This window comes from Gobio gobio (genome assembly GCF_949357685.1).
Source record: "Gobio gobio genome assembly, chromosome: 12".
NCBI lineage: Eukaryota > Metazoa > Chordata > Actinopteri > Cypriniformes > Gobionidae > Gobio > Gobio gobio.
Window position 1 is genome coordinate 36,641,036 of NC_137105.1, and position 20,237 is coordinate 36,661,272.

Sequence of the window (20,237 nt, forward strand, 5' to 3'; positions counted from 1 at the left end):
TTAACAGACTGGTTTGCAGAACAGCGCTGTCATCTGTTTACTTCCTTGCTACAACCTATTACAGGAAAACACATCGATGAAAAATAAATCAGACTTACAGGTTGTGGCCCGTGAACAGCTTCTGTTTGTAAATCCAGCTTTCAGGACAAGCCGTTGTGCATATCCTGTATTGAACTCGCAAAGTTTGTGGAAGATCGTGTTGTCCTCCGTGAAATGTGCAGCGCGCGCGTCATGCATCCACGCACCGGCAGTGTTTTTTTCACGCAGCTGACGTTGTGCAAATCTGGCATTGAAATCGCGAAGACGGTGGATGTTTTCCTCTGTTAGATCGCGATGTGCTGCAGGGAGCCCTGCGCGCGCCTGATTCCCCGCTGACTCAAACACACGTGCATATAACATGCTGTATGTTAAACGCTCTGCAACGCACCCCCGTCCCAAGGACTGCTGAACAGAGCAAGTGCAAGACCTGCAATCCGGATGAAAATAACAGCGTTTCCTCAGCATCGCGGCAACAACACTCCAGCCTACTATACCACAACAGCGCCGCGATACAAAATGGCCTCACCCCCCCTTATTTAATATTCTCGGAGGAGGGGTTTATGTAAATATTGAGCCTGGTGATGTCACCAACCCTGGAGGAATGTGTGTAGTCGCCTACTGGCCGTTTGCTGTAGTTCTTAGAAACTGATTTCTTTAAAAGCAGATATCTCCCTTTGCTTTAAACTTTGAACGTTGAAACTTTGCAGATGTTGTTTATGCTCAAGCAGCAACATTACACGTTAGCTAAAGTTAGAATAGTGAAATCGTGGTTTACCACCCCTTTAATAGATGATACCAAGATGAGATATTTACCTTCAACCCACTCGGATTCCTGGATGGTTTCCAACAACGCACTAGCCGAGTCTTTCGTTACCGCTGTACCAGAAAAGGACGGTCTGTGTCCCAACAATACGCCGGTCGGAACCGCTCCGGTTGTTATCCTTTAATTTCTTGTAATCTTGTCTTAATTTCTTCAACTTCTCTCTGCACTGTTTTCCAGTGTGACTGGAACCGAGTCGATATCTTCAGGTAACGTTATACCTTTTCATTGCGGGTCACAGTTTCCAGTTCCCGCTGGATGTCCTCCTCCGCTTATATGCTCAATAAAGCCTGAGCCTCGTCGTCGGTCCATCGGTCGAATTTTTTGTTGACCTCCATTGTTGCAAAGAAAATATTTACTGAACGCAGAACCCACGAAACCCACCTCGCAAAAGACTTTGAAATATGGCGGTGGAAAAAAAAATGCTGCGAGAGCTCAACCAATCAGCATTTTCAGCGCCCAAGTCCCACCCCCGAAAGTTCACGAACTTTTCAAAAGTACCACCTCGCAAGCAGGGCCGTTTGGAGGGGGAAATATTTACACGGAACTTCATTTAGACCCTGGTTCCTGCGGTCGAAACACACCGAAAGTGTAAAAAACTCATTTAGCTGTCAGTAAGAGTCGGCGCGCTCCACTGCAGTTGCGCCATAGAGAGGGCGCCGACAGCGCACAAACAGTATTCACCAAAGCCTACTTACGTAAACTGCGCAAGATAATGCCTTTTGATTGGTTACTAAGTCCATCAATCAAACCTTTGTTGGAAAGGCATTGGCTGGGCACCGAGTGCCTTTATCCAATGAAAACCATGGACGCAATGATTGAGAGCTCACCAAGCCTGTAAGGCGCTTCCTCTATATGATGCATCACAGGAGAGACTCTGATTGAAGGAGAGAGACGAGGGTTGATCCATTTCACGTGGGAGAGACTATTCTTGCAGGGGGAGTTTGCCAGAAATGGATTAGAATCGATATTTCATTGAAAATGGACATGATTGATTACGCTAACTCAAAACTCCCTTGCAAACAACAATGGATTTTTTGTTTTTTCCCTATTTTTTCGTTGTTTTGGATTAAAAAGTGGGATGCATTTTGAAGAGTGGACCCTTACACAGAGATGTATGCGGGTGTTTATTGGATTCGTCTGATCTGATCTGAACGACAGGAGATGAAAGATGAGTATCGCTAATATTATGCTAATGTTTACATGGCCGGTCCTTTAGCGTTTCATTTAACCCTTTCCTCTCTGGTGTATTTATTGCAAAAATAAGTTCAGAACATGAATCTTAAGTGTTTTAGCTTTCAAATGATGCATAGTTGATTGAATATTTTGTATAAAACAAAAGTTAATAAAAGTACACACACGCCCACTCACGTCAACCGCCCCGCCCACGATCCGATGCGGGTTAAGAAGTTAAAGGTGCCCTAGAATAAGTTGAATATTTTAAACTGTTCTCTGATATCTACAGAGAGGGTATGTGACTTATTTAAGGGCAAAAATTGTCCAGATATGATTTTACAGGTCCATTTACAACCCTAAAAATTGTCCCTAGAATTAAATGGTCTGTTTTTGCCTTATTTGGAAGGGTCATGAATATTAATGCAGAGTTCTGCTCTGATTGGCTGTTTCACTGCGGCCAATTTCAGTAGTTTCCGTGCCAATAAACTCATCATGACAATGGAGAGATTATGCATCCAACTTTATACTGTATGTTTGATCCTGTTTCTGACGAAGATGCAGATTTTGAAGAACAACCAATTGTTTTGAGATTGGAAATGGCTATATGTATCTACAGTTGTATTTTGTAGATTTATATGACAACAGTGGCAGGAAATTATATTAACTTAATAATATTAATATTATTGTCATTTGTCATGCTGTTATGTATGCTACTTGGAGTTTCCTATTGTTACTGTACTAGCATCTTGCATTGGATCTAGACAACACAGGGGATATTATCATTAATGTTGTCTCATTAAGAAACTTTCAATTTAATCAGAAATTGTTTAGACAGTCAATAAGTGGATAAAGTCACTACTTACTGCTTGCAGGAATATAGTTTGAATTGCTGCTTCTCCAGTATCAGACGCTGAGCGAAGCCTGTTTGATATTGTCCCTGCCAGGTTAGAAAAACTGTCCGTGGTGAAATGGGCAGAGCAAACGAACAACTTTGAATTTAATTGTTGCGGTATCCGGTTATGGATAAACATCAACCAAGCCTGTTGACAGTTTTGTTCTGTGGGAAGGGTATGAAAAGTCCTTACGTCCCCTGCACAGCCTGGAACATAACATTTATTTCTCCTGATGAGGCTGTGCAGTTCTGCTTGGCCTTGAACATGTGCTGGCATATGCAAGTGTTGGGGGGCGTACATATTAATGATCCCAACTGTTGCGTAACAGTCAGTGTTATGTTGAGATTCACCGATTTTTTTTCCGTGGTGTTTTTCACACACGAGATTTACATATGAAGGAGGAAGCAATGGTGTTTGAGACTCAACGTATGTTATGTCCATGTACTGAACTCTTGTTATTCAACTATGCCAAGGTTGATTCAATTTTTCATTCTAGGGCACCTTTAAAGATTCAATTATTGTTGTGCAGAAAAAAATATACTTACACTTTTACACACCTCGGGTCGTTAGCGACCCTATACAATTTTTGCAAAAAAAGTATGGAAAAATAGTAGGGGTGTGACAAGATCTCTACACTACATTTACATTATGCCTCTACTCTAGTTTGGCTTTTTATAGAAATAAAAACAATTTAATTCAGGTGGATAACAGTCACTTCAATCCTATCAGCTCATCCAACACGAGCGGTTCGAGCCGTACATAGTGCACAGCACTGATCACGTGTCGAAAAGACGAGCACTCGCATTGAGCGTGTGTTACGAGTGTGTGTTACATGTTAATGGACTCCATGGCGGAGGATTCGTTGCGCAGCAGAAGCGTCAGACTTATATTTGAAACTGCGCGTTCAGCACCACCAGTACTATTCCCTGGGAATACTATTCCCAGAGTACACATGATCGCAAAATTCAAAGTGAAAGTAAACGCGAGCGTGCATTCAAACGGGAGCTTATATGCTTTGAGGTCAAATATGGATATGAAAAACCTTTTCATAGGTATAGTTTCTAGGAACGCTCCAAATGATCAATGATCATTTCTGAAGAATATCCATGATGGGAAAAAAAAGTGTAAGAATCAACTAGGGGTGCTCCGATTGATCGGCAACCAATCTCAATCGGTCGATAATCGCTTTGGGATGATTGATCGGCGGTCTCCAAAAAGGCCGATCTCATGAACCGATCGCATGCTGACGACACATAAAAACCCGCACCTGCCGTGAGAGCTAGGGCATGATATGCAGCGACACCGTTTCATTCTCTTTCCAGCGTGGGTAAAATAATTATAATACTGAAGGTGAGGTACAATTCATATTTCTATATTAAATAACTTACGCAGTCATTTGAAAACTTTCTGTGGGTCGTAAGTTCACAAACAGCGCGAGTGAATCACCGCGCGCACGCACTCTCTCTTTCCCTCTCACAATGCTCAAATGGCTTCACATCAGCCTTCGCATCTGCACTAAAATCGAGCTGCACAGTTGACACAGGATTTGCCACTTTGCACAATCGAGGCAGTGTCGCATCGTCACTAAAGTTTATCATTTGCATTTATTTTTAAGTCTTGCCAGTGTTCAAACCGCTCAGCACTCGCGCACACGGTCTGGAGAGACCACACACACACACACACACACACACACAGTTTTTCAGAAAGGAAAATTCAGTCCTTTTTTTCCAAAATGCTGTCTTTCCATTTCCTTTTCATATGATGAACCGCATGGAATATTTATCTGGTATATTTATGATAAACTGATAAACTCAGTTCACACTAACAGAGCGCCAAGCTCTTGAAACATCCCATCAGCCCCCTGCAGAGCGCAATGGTTATTGTTCTGTTTTTGAGCCGTTGCCAGGTGACCTGATGTGTTTTTAGAGCACATAAACCTGCGCTGAGCATCAGACGCCTGGTACACAGTGAGAATGAAATTTCGGCAAGATTCTGAAGAGAAATTCACATTTATCTAGAGCCAATGGAGTCAATGGATGAACACTGTTCAAGAGGATGTGTCTGTTTTTATTGATCGTGTTAATCAATGGCTGTGTTGTGTGTGTGTGTGTGTGTGTGTGTGTTAGGTGGGAGTATGATGAGAGCTACTGCGAGGCAGTGAAGAAAATGCCCCCTTATGATGCTGGTCCACGGCTCCTGGATGTTATCGACACAGCCATCTTTGATTACCTTATCGGTAATGCTGACCGCCACCACTATGAGAGTTTCCAAGATGATGGAGGAGCCAGTATGCTCATCCTTCTGGACAATGCCAAAAGGTAGAAAGAAAAAAAAGAAACAATGAAAAAAATCGAGATCTAGTCACCTACAAGTTGATGTACCCAAGTAATTATAGAAACCAAAATGTGTGTATGTATGTACACTGTATATAATTAATAAAAAGCACAGTCTGTTGAACTGGAATTCCACCTAAAAACGTTTGAGAAGCAGTGATCTAGAGAGGTTTTTTTGTTTGTTTTTTGGACAAGATGCCAGATAACCGTTTGTAATTGTGTTTTCTCCTGCAGTTTTGGGAACCCCACTCTGGATGAGAGGAGTATTCTCGCCCCTCTTTATCAGTGCTGCATGTGAGTACACACACCAACACAGTGATCCATAAAGTCAGCATGAAAAGGAAGTTGCGATAGTCTTTTCCTTCCTATTGTGTATATACGAGTGAAATGGCTTCCCGAAACAGATATATGCCAGTAAACACATGATTAGACAAGAGAAGAGAAGTCACTGCATGTGAGAGAGGAAGTTATTTAGATTAAAGATTACAAGGACATATCAATTAAAAAATTATAATAATAATAATGATGTGTATGGATAAACAATTTATAATACAATAATCCATAAAGAAAATAATATGTATTGTGTATATAGGTGGTGTTTCGTTACTGAATGAATCAACTTTTTGAACGATTCGGTTGAATGAATGATTCAATGACTCACTCATTAAGCCAGACAAATGCTTCTTTCCTGAATGAATCACCAACAGTGCATTGCTGTCACCTACTGGTAGTTTTAATTTCATAGATACTTTAATATCTTTTTATTTTTAAAATTATGTCAATATTCAACGTTTTATGTTTAAAACATCAAAACATTATTTATGCATTTGTAATTTCATTTGTATTTGTATTTTTAAAAGGGACAATGCACATTAATTAACATGAGTATTCAAGTCCATCATGTAAATGGGCCAGATTTAGCCAAACAGGCTAATTTTCATCTGTAGTCCCTGGCATGTTGATGGTCCACAAATTCAAGAAAACATAACCATAATCAAAGCATATTAACACAAATACAAAATAACTTTAAATAAAAGCAGATATTATTATTCTAATTGAATGTCATTTATATGTAAGAATTAGGGATGGGCGATATGGACTAAAAAATGTATCCCGATATTTTCTAGTATTTATTGCGATAACGATATCAATGACAATAAATGTAGTATCATACCCCATGTTTTTGGATACAAGTGAGAGCTGCATGCATTCTTGAGAGACTCAGAAAAACAAACAATGATCTAGTAAAACGTACCTGTCATCAAATAGGCTCCTTTAATACATTATATATATATATAATTATTATTTTTTTTTTTTATGTAAAATTCCACACCAGCCTTTTCAGAAATGGAAAAGTTGCAGATATAATTGTCTTCTGTAAAAGTGCAGGTAATGTTTAAATAGTGCAACTGTGCTGAAAAACATCACACAATACAAACAATAATAATTAAAATCAATGACAAGTTTTAAATGTAAACCGATTCTGTATTTAATCATACACTCATGGTGCAAACAGTGGTAAAAATACCAGAAACAGCAAAAGTAATTATCCCAAAAATGTCTTCAGATTACAAAAAAGTTGAAAATAATGATTTAATGATAGAACTTCAGTAATTTGAGTTAATAATACCACGAATTCTTCTACTAATAAAAATAAACTGGACTAAGGAATAATGAGCTTCTGGGTTCATGAATATTAATCATGTGTCAGCGCTCATTCAAACTGATTTGCTGAAATCAAAACACAGTAATAGGTGCACGCCAGCCAATGAGATTCCCGTTTGTGCATTCGTTTCTTCCTGTTCATGAAAAGCTGAATAATTCCAAATAAACGGCATTATTTTACAGGAAAATACAACAAAGGATATTGTTTACATGTAGCACGTCAATTCTGTGTGGTATAAGACTCTCTCGCTCTCTCTTTGAGTGTGTGTGAAACACTGAGCGCTCTCAGTCGCGCGCCTCACACCAGTGTTTACTGTGCGTCAAATACACTGCGCATTCATTGAGTTGAACTGAAATAGTGTGCTTTACCGATCGATTGAGAAAGAGAGCGAATATCTTAAGCGCTCAGTCCAAGTGCTCAGCGAGTGAAAATACATCTGTATGGTTCAGATTGCCCTCAGGTAGCCCCTCGTTTAGCTATTAACTCTTCCGCAGCTTCCACCATAGTTGTTTTCGCTCTGCACGTGAGATGCGGATTCAGTGCCGTCCCATCACGCGCTGCGCGTAGGACACCAGGTTCAGGTTCAGCTATACAAAGTGACGAACGCAGCCACCACGGCCATCATAAAGTAATAACGCTTAGGGCATCAAGACGGCCAGCGGCGGCACTGTGCAGATGGGTCGCGCCATCAACTAGGCTTTATCGTTATTATCGCGGGAAGACAAATTCTTATCGTGGGGAGAATTTTTACCGGTATATCGCAAACGATAAGATATCGCCCATCCCTAGTACGAATTTTGACAAAAATGATGCATACATTTAATTAGGTTAGAAAAAATGGCTTTATAAAGGTAAAAAATGCCCATAAAAGGTAAAAATCGATTTTGGAAAAGATTATATTTTTGTCACTGCTGCGAAAAACTATTTTGCACAGAATGGCCCTCATTTATCAAAAGTGAGTACACCAATTTTCCAGCGTACACCTGGCGTACACCCAAAACCACGGTGACTTTGAGATTTATCAATATGGACGTTGGTGTACGGCACGCTCAAATCCTACGCCAGCTCAGGAGGTGGTGTACGCACGTTTTGAGTTAGTGCGAAAATGCGCAGAAAAACAATTCCTAACACCACAAAACGCACTGACAAAGATATGCTATATTATGACCCACTGTGAAAAAAACAACAACAACAACAAATAAAGCCCTATTCGCACGGGATAAGTATTATCTGGGGACCTCGTGTGATTTAGAAATTACTCCCCCACATCTGAATTTTGCGTGGCACATTCGCACGGGATAAGCTGTGATTTTACTCGAATTTACTGACTATCTCCCGGTTATGATGTTACTTGAAAATGTTTTTTCGTTATATAGCTGTATGAAATTATAAACAGTCGTATCGATATAATTTTGATTTTTTTATAGTAATACAAATAATTTCGTTCAGTTAGAGAACAGACGCAATTAAAAACGTAACTGAGCAATATAATAACAATATACGACGGAAGATTCAGTTTCAAAGCTAATGTAAAAGTGCCCATTTAAGCGAGTTGTCATTGTACTGTTCTGTTTTTGTGTTTTTCATTAAGAATAATATTAAACACACCATTCAAGCAATTTACTCCCAAATTGTGCTCATTCTGATGTGAAAGTAGTAGCCTATAATCCGCGCGGCCGCACGGGAATGTAACGGTGTGCATTATATGCAGCCTAGCTCCATTCTTCATGAAAGATAAAGATAGAAATGCGCACAGGACACAAAAACCTAGCAAAAAATATATACGATCCGCCTAATCCCGGCCAAATAGATGCCGATTCGCACGGGACTAATATTATCACAGGACCTCGGTGTTTGGCGAAATATGGTAGGTCATTTGAGGGGGACATTTTTACTTTACATATTACAGACATGGCCGATTTGCACGGGATTAAGATCACAGACATTCTCTGCGATTATTACAAATCACCAGAGCTCCCCACATATAGGCTACTAATCCCGTGCGAATAGGGAAGTAATTATAAACTTCAGTGTTTATTTTTGTGCAACATTTTGTGACTTCAATGTTTAATTTGTGTGACTTTACCAAAGCATTTGATATGTATTCCTCCAGTTGCGAGCCTGTGCGCTTTACCTGACGTTGGTTAGGCCCGGCAGCTGCGCACGGACTGGGACTGAACATAATTCAGACTGACAAAATAATAAAAATGACATTCTTCTTTTAAATAATAATAAAATAAATAATAATAACGACATTCTTCTTCTAAATAACAATAAGCGTCATTAATAATACAAATCATAATAATAATAAGAATCTAACAAATTGTCATGCAATTATATTAATGTGAATGAATGGTACTCCACATCACATCATCATCACTATTGTACACCCCAATACATGTGATGTGATACGAAATTAAATGCATATTATTTCAAAACACGTGCTGTAAAATAATGAATTGTGATAGGTAATTTCTCATCCAAAAAGCTATTTAAACTGGATTTCCACTGTACACCTTTTTGTGGGCGCCTTTAATTCCACTCTTTAAACTCCCAAATAAAACAATTTAGTTTTTTTTCCACTTCCCTGGTGATGGTCTCGATCTCCACGTCAGAGAAGTTTCGCTTCTTTGCCGTCTTCCGAGTGTCCATGGCGTAAAATGAGGGCGTGGGGGAGGCAGAGACTTCAGTATAAAGGGGCGTGTTATTCTAATGACGATCGTTTTCAGCCGCGGCATTTATCAAGGGCAGGTTTTGCGTACGCCTGGATTTCAGAGGTGCGCACAGCTTCATAAATCAGGCGGTGAGAGGAGTGTAAGCATAATCTTACGCCAACATATACGCCCGTTTCTACGCAAGATTGATAAATGAGGGCCAATATGAGGAACATCAAAAAAGCTTTGGGAGTCTGTTGTCCATGGCAGTGCTAAACCTGCCAAGGTACCAGCACAACAAAACACTCAGCTAAATGTTGTCTAATTATCATTATTGATGAAATCCCAGAAAATATTGAAAGATAATTTTTTTGTCAGTACTGTCAGTATTGAATTCTTGGTGACTTTAACTTCCTCTTACAAACCACTTTAGGTTTCCAAAAATGACAGGCCTCATGCAGTCCCTTCATTTGTTGGCTGTAGTGGTGAATGCTTCCTCTTCTGCTTTTTAAAAATAAACGGAGGTCTAACCACTGACATGCTGTTGACCTTCAATTACACAAAACAAGCTTCAAGAGTCTATGATTTTGAGTGTTTTTGCGTTACCGTGTGTGAGTCAAGGTTTCGAATGTTCATCTGCTTCATTTTTTTTTTTTTTTTTTTAGGTTAATTTTTATGAATGACACCATCAGTTGTGCTGGACTTTTGGAATTAGGAAGAAAAGTCTTCCGTTTCGGGGTTTTTTTTTTGTCCAATATAATTTTTTGTTTCCATTTGATATTTTCACGATTTATGAATCCATTGCATTTGGAAACAGAATTTGCCTGGGAAAATCAGCTAACAACCAGTACTAATGAACATTCATATTGTAATTGTTATTAACATTTCACTTCATAAAACCAGCCACATCAAAGTGATTTGAAGCATTTTTACATTGCCGTTCAAACGTTTGGGGTCAGAAAGGGGAACACTGTTATTCAGCAAGGACGCATCAAAAGGGACAGTAAAGGCTTGTATAATGTTACAAAGAAATTCTATTTTAAGGACAACTGTTTTCAACATTGGTTATAAGAAATGTGTCTTGAGCACCAAATCAGCATATACTGAATTTACAGAAATTAAAAATGAAAACAGTTATGTTAAATTGTAATAATATTTCACGCTTTTTTACCGTAGCCTTCGTAAGCACAAGAGACTTCTTTCAAAAACATTTAAAACCCTTGTGTGACCTTTTATATCTTTTTGTCTTTTTCAGTTAAGTTTTTTTGATCATTTTGCCTGTGTTAATGCCAAATGCATACATTTGTGTATTTTTATTGGAATTTTACTATTTCACCCCCATTTCCTTTAAAAAAATCTATTTTGCATTAGGTATACAAAATAGTTCCCCTCAGGACCTTTGGGACAAAAATGTCCCCATTGAAATAAAAATATAAAAACTATAACTATAACATGATTACTATAAACTATAAAATAAACAATCTTTGTTAATAGGCTTATAAAATAATAATAATAATAAAAAAAATAAGTGTGTGTGTGTGCTTGTAATATTTGAGAGAGAAAAAGTCAACTGCAAATCCCAAATTCAACCACTGTGTGTAGCAGTGGATTTTTTCTGGCATCTAATGGGGAAAATTTGGCACTGCATCCAAACAAAATCATACTAAAAGCTAATTTTTTTTTAGATATCAACCTCAAATTTGGAACACTACTTGTTTAGATTTATGGCTTTGATTTTCTAGCAGTAACACTTTACAATAAGGTTCATTAGTTAACTACATTAGTTAACATGAACCAATAATGAATTGCACTTATAAACCATTTATTTATCTTTGTTAATGTTAATTTCAACATTTACTAATGCATTATTAAAATCATGTTAACACTAGTTAATGCACTGTGAACTAACACGAACAAACCATGAACAGCTGTATTTTTATTAACTAGCGTTAACAAAGATTAACTAATGCTGAACAGAGGTGTTGTTCATGGTTAGTTCATGTTAACTAATGCATTTAACTAATGTTAACTAATACAGCCTTATTGTAAAGTGTTACCATAAAAAAAATATATATATATACAGGGAGTGCAGAATTATTAGGCACGTTGATTTTCTGATCATATTTTTTTTCCAGGCACATTTGACCAATTCCAAACCACAGTAATCCTAATAACTACTATTGATTTAGTATTTAATAATGTATAAGTGATATATAATTGTTCATGAAGGCTGGAAATGAAAATCACCTTATATTCAGGTGTGCAGAATGATTAGGCATGTTTTCTTTTACAGATAAATTGAGCCAAAAAAGAGATTTAACTCAGACTGAAAAGTCAAAAAGTATTAAATGCCCATGAGAAGGATGCAATACTAATGCAATACTAGACATTGCAGTTAAGGCATGACCATTGGACCGTGAAATGCTCGTTGGGTCAGCAGGGTCAGACAAAAACAGGTGGTGGAGAAAAGACACCTGTTAACTGCAAAAGAATTAAGAATTAAGGTGAAGAATTAAGGGTGAAACCATCAGGAACCCTTTAGTCTCCAGTGCCACCATTTTCCAGAGCTGCAACCTACCTGGAGTCTCCAGAAGTGCAAGGTGTCAGGATCTCAGAGACTTCAGTTAGGTAAAGAATCCTAAAAAATGACCCCCACTAGATAAGAATCACAAGCTGAAGTGTTGTAAAATACATGAAGAAGGTTTTTTTATAGGCTTTATGGACAGATAGGTTGAGAGTGACTCTTGAAGGACCAGCTCCACATCCTCTAGTACCACTGTTTGAAGAATTCATCTTCCAGAATCTGGCAGTACTTTTTGGGAGTTCATTTTTAGTCCATCTCTGCAAAACGGACTTTAGGATGGACTAAAATGAACTCCCAAAACGTACTGCCAGATTCTGGAAGATGAATTCTTCAAACAGTGGTACTAGAGGATGAGGAGCTGGTCCTTCAAGAGTCATTCTCAACCTATAAAACCTATAAAGCCTATACAAAAGGAGGCTTCATGTATTTTACAACACTTCAGCTTATGATTCTTATTTAGTGGGGGTAATTTTTAGGATTCTTTACCTAACTGAAGTCTCTGAGATCCTGACACCTTGCACTTCTGGAGACTCCAGGTAGGTTGCAGCTTTGGAAAATGGTGGCGCTGGAGTCCTGATGGTTTCACCCTTAATTCTTCACCTTAATTCTTAATTCTTTTGCAGTTAACAGGTGTCTTTTCTCCGCCACATGTTTTTGTCTGACCCTGCTGACCCAACGAGCATTTCACTGTCCAATGGTCACGCCTTAACTGCAATGTCTAGTATTGCATTAATATTGCATCCTTCTCATGGGCATTTAATACTTTTTGACTTTTCAGTCTGAGTTAAATCTCTTTTTTGGCTCAATTTATCTGTAAAAGAAAACATGCCTAATAATTCTGCACACCTGAATATAAGGTGATTTTCATTTCCAGCCTTCATGAACAATTATATATCACTTATACATTATTAAATACTAAATCAATAGTAGTTATTAGGATTACTGTGGTTTGGAATTGGTCAAATGTGCCTGGAAAAAAAATATGATCAGAAAATCAACGTGCCTAATAATTCTGCACTCCCTATATATATATATATATATATATATATATATGTATGTGTGTGTGTGTGTGTGTGTGTGTGTGTGTGTGTGTGTGTGTGTGTGTGTGTGTGTGTGTGTGTGTGTGTATATATGTATTTAATTATTTTCATAAACTTAAGTTTCAAAAGTGGAACCAAAAAGTTTATTTACTTCAAGTGTCTTCTTTAAAATGAGACCAAACTTAAGTCTGTACTCTCAAGCTTACAATTTTTATGACATGTACATTTTTGTCCTCTATGGACCTATGTGTAACTTTTTTTAATTGACGCACAAGGGTTAAAAAGTGTGATTTAGCATTCTGCGGAATAAGGCATTCTAGGAGTTATTCAATACTTTGATCAGCCTCCAGAATGCCTAAGTGCTCCACATACTCATTCTCTCCTTAATGAGATATTGATTGACTAACAGATAAAAAGCCTGATGCTGCTTTAACTGTACATGTGCATTAAAGACTTCCTGCCTGACTGCATCCGAATTAAAGGCCAATCACACTGGCACCGATTTTGAAGCAACAAATCAATTGGAAATCGGGCATTTTCAGTGAGACGTGTCAAGAGCAACGGCGTCCGTTCGTGATGCGACAGAGTTCAGCGTTATGCAAATGTACTGCGAACATGCCAGTGACACTAAAAAAAGTCATCTGTTTAGTTGTTTCTTGTCATTTTATTTCTGTTCTTGGATGAGCCAGACGCAAAGAATTGAATGGGTTATAATGGGTCTCTTTCTGATTGTATCCAAAAGGGTCCGCGTCTCCACCTGGAATAGGCTAAACCTGCTGAAAGGTGGAGTGTTGAGTTCAGCAATGCAACAGGCCACGGCCCACGATCCCGCCTTTCCGGTGCTGACAGGGCCGCACCTCACCGCGCTCGACCGCCGTCTCAACGGAGTGCTGGCCACCGTGCGGCAGTGCATGGAGACGCAGGGTGCGGACAACACACTGATCGAGGACCGCATGAACCTGCCTCATCCTTAAACACACTGGAGAAACAAGGGAAGTGAAAATGTGTTTGACTCTTGATGCACAGGCTCCTTTCGCCTTCCTGCTATGAAGCCGGAGACCCGAAGGCCACAAGAAGCCTGAGGAGCAGACCTGGTGGAGTTTGTTTCACTGGATTCATTCAAGACAAGACCACAGAGGCCAAGAAGACTCTCCACACCGTTTTTTTCCTTGCTCTCTGGATGGAGTGAAGAGGCCTTGAAAACATGTAGGCGGAATATACTACATCCATTATCTGTTACTGCTTTTCTTTACCATTGACTCGCCTGTTTTCTCTTGGCCAACCAAGTCCATTTGCAGGAAGATGGACTAACTTTTCAGAAGGTCTTTTACAAATATGGAACTTGGAATGAGATGGTTGGCCTAATTAGGCTGGAAAGTGACCATGACAGATCCAGAACACCATTAACAGACTTTTCGATGATCTCTTCACCCAGATTGTAAACTCGGAACAAGCTTTTGAATAATACAGAGTAATAATATTATTGATCTAAAGATAAAACAAGTTATGATAGATTGGCAGTGTTCTGTATGCAGGATGAATACAGTGTTGTACAGAGCTGGGCGGCTGTTGCTACTGATGTTCAGAGAAGATGATGAGGACGACAGCATTGTGATATTGCTGCGAGTCATTTTCAACATTAAAAATTAATATTTAAACTTACAAAAGTTTGTGTGTATGAACTCTTTGTTCACAAGATAAGCTGTTATGGCCTGAACATTTAGCGAACACTTATTTAAAGAAGATGTATATAAATGAGAGGGACAGCAACCTGTTGATGCCAATCTTCTGTTTGCTGCTTTATGAACCGCTAATATGAATGAATGGAACAAGCATGACCTAGTCCAGCTCCACCTGAGTAGACTTAATGGGTGGGATAGGATAGGATGTGGCTGGACCTTTAAGCTCCATCTATTATGTCCAGAGAGGGTGAGCTGGACGTCAAGCTCCACCCATTGGCTCTGCAGTGAGCAGCCTCTTCTATCCATGTTAACGCGAGTTTCCTTCAGTTGCTTCTGTTTCCCTCACAATCCAAAGTCATGCTGAATAGTAGGGCCATTTCAGTTTTAGACAGTAACGATAAACGATTATTGTGCCGCATCCCGTTCAGCGCTAGCTTTTTGTGCTCATCTAAATGTTTAAATACACACAAAGTCAAAATGCCGGGCTTGGTTATGTCTTGCAGCGCCATTACAGTATCCACTTTCTAACTAGCCTACTGTGTTTTAGATTATGGGAGGCACTTCCGATTTGGGAACGCTCCACTCAAAAAGACTGAAACAAATCATAAGGTTGTGCTAAAAATATTCCTTATCCGTCAGTTTGACTGAAGGATGAGTAAAATGTCCTCTCATTGTGCCCCGTTTCTGAATATGCTTACTATTGTGTTCATAGAGCGAACCTTTCGCTGATTGTTTACAGTTTAACGGAAGTTACTCCCATAATTTGCACGAAGCAAAAAGGTAGATATTAGATCCATCTGTGAGGTCTTAACTTGACAGCAGCCTTCAATTTCTACTGTAAAGCAGCTCTCCATTGTGTTCTGCGTCTGACCTTGATGGATTGAACAGAAAAAATGAACCAGAGAAGATTTACACAAAAAATAAGGCGGAGCCTCGGTGCCACACCTACCTATGTAATCGCCACCGACCAATGGTAGTTTGAAGGTGTTAACCAGTCAAAAATAACTTTTCTGGAAACTCCCGAAACAAGTTTGTTTAGGCCTGGTTTTGCTGGAAATAATGTCACACCTGTTCGTTCTTCTATTTCACATAAAGTAAATCAGGGGCCTTAATGTACCTGCTACTGTCTGTGTCCTTAAAGGGTACATAACAGTTTCTGCCATGTTCATGTTCATCTTTACCTATAGAGCAGTATTTCATCCTTCATATCTCTAAAGTCTTCAGTTGCAGTTTCACTCACCGCCTGTGGTTTCGACTCATGACTGGGATCTTTTATCACTGGGACCGCTCCATCTTTCAGTTTCAAACGTTCAGCAAATCCAGCATTGAACTTGGTCTTGTTTATAAGACATTCATCACCAAAATGGCGGGAACAAACAAACACACTTGCACAACTCCGTTGCTGCTCCGCAAAAACAGACTGCGTACTGTTCCCTTAAAGGAACACGCCGACTTTTTGGGACTTTAGCTTATTCACCGAATCCCCCAAAGTTGGATAATATACATACCATTCTCATCTCCGTCCGTGCCATAACTCTGTCTGACGCACTCACCGCTAGCCTAGCTTAGCACAAAGACTGGAGGTAAACGGCTCCATCTAGCCTACTGCTCAATAAGTGACAAAATAACACCAAAATTTTCCTATTTACATGTTGTGATGTGTATTGTTACATCGTGTACTTAAGACCGACGGAAAATGAAAAGTTGCGATCTTCTAGACCGATATGGCTAGGAACTATTCTCTCATTCCTGCGTAATAATCAAGGAACTTTGCTGCCGTACCATGGGTGATATTACGCAGCACCTGAAAATAGTCCCCAGCATGCTCCCTGTGTGTGCAAGCAGGTTGTCACATTGGTTATGTTGGTTATGGAAGTTAGTCTATTTTCAGGCACTGCGTAATATCATTGCACCTGCACCTGCTGCACCCATGGCACGGCAGCAAAGTTCCTTGATTACTATGCAGGAATGAGAGTAGGCTAGCTGGAGCCGTTTACCTCCAGTCTTTGTGCTAAGCTAGGCTAGCGGTGGGTGCGTCAGACAGAGTTAATGCACAGACGGAGATGAGAATGGTATGTATGGACTTGTCTATCTCGGGGATATGGTGAATAAGCTAAAGTCCCAAAAAGTCGGCGTGTTCCTTTAACGATGGATCCTTTGGGAAGCTGAACAAGGTTATCTTACCCTCACAACCAAAAACACACTTCTTTGGTGACATTGAGCACGTTTACATGCACACCAGTAAGCTGATAACCCAGAATTATCAGCTTACTGAAATAACCAGTTTTCCCTGTTTACATGCAAACCAGTAAACTGACAACGCAAGTAAAACGTGTTTACATGACTTTATTAATAAATCTGATTATTTCCTTGTAGTGACGTCAAAAATTATAATTTCCGTATCTGACTCCGAGTATTCCACAGTCAGGGTCAGTTGTGATGTTATTTAAAGCTTACAATGTGTCAGCGGGAAATTTACGGCTCATATATTATTCTCTCATGCAGTTACAGATGCAACGCTTTAACTGAACCACTTCTACTGCACGAGAGATGAGAACACATTTTTACTGAAAGAGTCTGGTTTGTGATATATTTCCTTCTTTCTTTCACGCAAAACGCTCGCTCTGTCTAGATGTGTTTAAATCTGCACTAAGTATGCGTTTCTGTCACCTATCACACATGCGCACTTCAATAAGCTGTCAGAAAGCAGGTTAATGCGTTTACATGCCGCGCGAAATTGGGATAAGAGGCAAAAAAACTACCCGTTCTGACTGGTTTATGCCTAAGCTGTTTATTAACTTACTCCGATAAAATAAAACGGGTTACCGCGTTTACATGACCATGTTTGTTGTCGGCTTATTAAGCATAATCGGCTTAAGAACGTGCATATAAACGCACTCATTGTTGATTTTGACAGCGCTGCCGACGGCTTCCGTAACCTGAACGAAGCTCGTTGATGGGCGTGCTCTTGCTCTCGCTCTGGTTGACGTGTGTGTGTGTGTATATTAATTCGGGAGAAGTGCCCATACAAGTAATTCTGCCCTTTATGACGTCACACAGGGCCATACTAAAAAAAACTTTCTGAAACATATTCAAATCCTGAACGAGTGTATTTGGCACAGAAATACTCATACTTCATACGTCCAACTCGTTTTTTGAAACTTTGGCCATATTTAGCATGAGAATCCAACTTTGACAGTGTAAATGAGTCAGAATGCATGAAATAGCATTAGACATCCCCTTTAATGTTGCTTTTGTAGATTTAACAATGGTCACTGTAAGTTTAATTCATACAGTGAAGACTCCATGTTTTATTTTACATTTGATCTGTAGTAGGCCATTAGCTGAATACTATTGTTAGATAGACTTAGAAGAAAAACCTAAAGCGCTTAGGTCATATGTATCTTTTTTCTTTTGTATTTGTCCTATTGTTTGTAATTTGCTTCTTTGTGTTTTTTTATTATTTTACTGACTAGGACTGTGTGACGATACACTTAGCTCATGAAACGATATTGCGTTCACAAGAACGAGACAAGACAATATTTGAACTCTATTTTTACAAAAACAACACAGGTGCATTTAGAAATGTTTTAACTAGTCATCTTTGTAATGAATCTCACTTCAGTTCTGCTTTGAGTATGATTTATCATATGGAGTAAAAGACAAGGAGTAATGCAAGCACTGTAAAATGTTTTGCCAAGCTGATACTATGAGTTTTTCACCTCGATGAGAAATATCGTCACGTTTTAAAATTGCAAGATCTCTTCACACCTCTATTGCTGACTGTTTGAGGACTTCTTTTTTTTTTTTTTTACTTGCATTAGTTAGACCAGTATTAGTTTTAACACTTTTTCCCATTGAGATGACTTGGAAAAAGCGTCCCAATCAACCTGAATTCACTGCTATTTCTATATCAGGGGGAAAAATACACATTTAAGGTCATAATGCCCACTTCTAATTGTGTTAAATAATCATGATCATAATTGAGCAGGGGGGTATTCCAGAAAGCAGGTTATGTGCCATACCCGGGTATGTTTAAGAGTAAGTAAGCGGATAACCTCAACTTTCAGTTCCAAAAATTGATGTAACTTTCAGGGTAAGTAAGTAGCCAAAGCAACTCACTTTCTGAACATAACCTGCTCCAGAGCAGCTCATGATCCAGGGTTAGTTTGCTTAACCCATTAAGCCCGCTGGCAACTATAGTTGCTGTAGGATATAGTTGTCATTTTCCTTTTCCAAGTATTTTTCTAGATGTTATCCATGTTTTATGTCTCAATGACATGCAAGAAAGCAAACAACCAAATAAAGGATTTCGAGAAAAAAAAAAAAGGTATTCACTTCCTTCCTGTCACATGAAGCTGCCAACTTCCTACCCCTACTTCCAGGAAGCATGGCGAAGACAAACCCTCCCAAAGAAAGGTTATTTTCATGTTACTAATAAGTATTTTCTGTTGACATTATATATATATATATATATATATAATGTGTGTGTGTGTGTGTGTAAATATATACACACACACACACACTCACCTAAAGGATTATTAGGCACACCTGTTCAATTTCTCATTAATGCAATTATCTAATCAACCAATCACATGGCAGTTGCTTCAATGCATTTAAAGGTGTGGTCCTGGTCAAGACAATCTCCTGAACTTCAAACTGAATGTCAGAATGGGAAAGAAAGGTGATTTAAGCAATTTTGAGCGTGGCATGGTTGTTGGTGCCAGACGGGCCGGTCTGAGTATTTCACAATCTGCTCAGTTACTGGGATTTTCACGCACAACCATTTCTAGGGTTTACAAAGAATGGTGTGAAAAGGGAAAAACATCCAGTATGCGGCAGTCCTGTGGGCGAAAATGCCTTGTTGATGCTAGAGGTCAGAGGAGAATGGGTCGACTGATTCAAGCTGATAGAAGAGCAACTTTGACTGAAATAACTCGTTACAACCGAGGTATGCAGCAAAGCATTTGTGAAGCCACAACACGCACAACCTTGAGGCGGATGGGCTACAACAGCAGAAGACCCCACCTGGTACCACTCATCTCCACTACAAATAGGAAAAAGAGGCCACAATTTGCACGAGCTCACCAAAATTGGACAGTTGAAGACTGGAAAAATGTTGCCTGGTCTGATGAGTCTCGATTTCTGTTTAGACATTCAGATGGTAGAGTCAGAATTTGGCGTAAACAGAATGAGAACATGGATCCATCATGCCTTGTTACCACTGTGCAGGCTGGTGGTGGTGGTGTAATGGTGTGGGGGATGCTTTCTTGGCACACTTTAGGCCCCTTAGTGCCAATTTGGCATCGTTTAAATGCCACAGCCTACCTGAGCATTGTTTCTGACCATG

The 20,237-nt window shown here is 39.3% G+C and overlaps 1 protein-coding gene and 1 long non-coding RNA gene across 2 annotated transcripts in view; one reads left to right on the plus strand and one right to left on the minus strand.

Moving 5' to 3' along the window:
* fam20b (FAM20B glycosaminoglycan xylosylkinase) overlaps positions 1 to 15,368 on the plus strand; it is a 45,306-nt gene extending 29,938 nt beyond the window's left edge. Inside the window, exons 7-9 of the mRNA XM_079831202.1 lie at positions 5,055 to 5,246; positions 5,496 to 5,555; positions 13,948 to 15,368. Coding sequence (XP_079687328.1) covers positions 5,055 to 5,246; positions 5,496 to 5,555; positions 13,948 to 14,179 — 484 coding nt within the window. The 3' untranslated portion in view covers positions 14,180 to 15,368. The remainder of the gene's footprint in view (positions 1 to 5,054; positions 5,247 to 5,495; positions 5,556 to 13,947) is intronic.
* Positions 1 to 20,237, minus strand: part of LOC307135048 — a 910,342-nt gene that overhangs the window by 63,620 nt on the left and 826,485 nt on the right. The gene's annotated exons all lie outside the window — the stretch shown is intronic.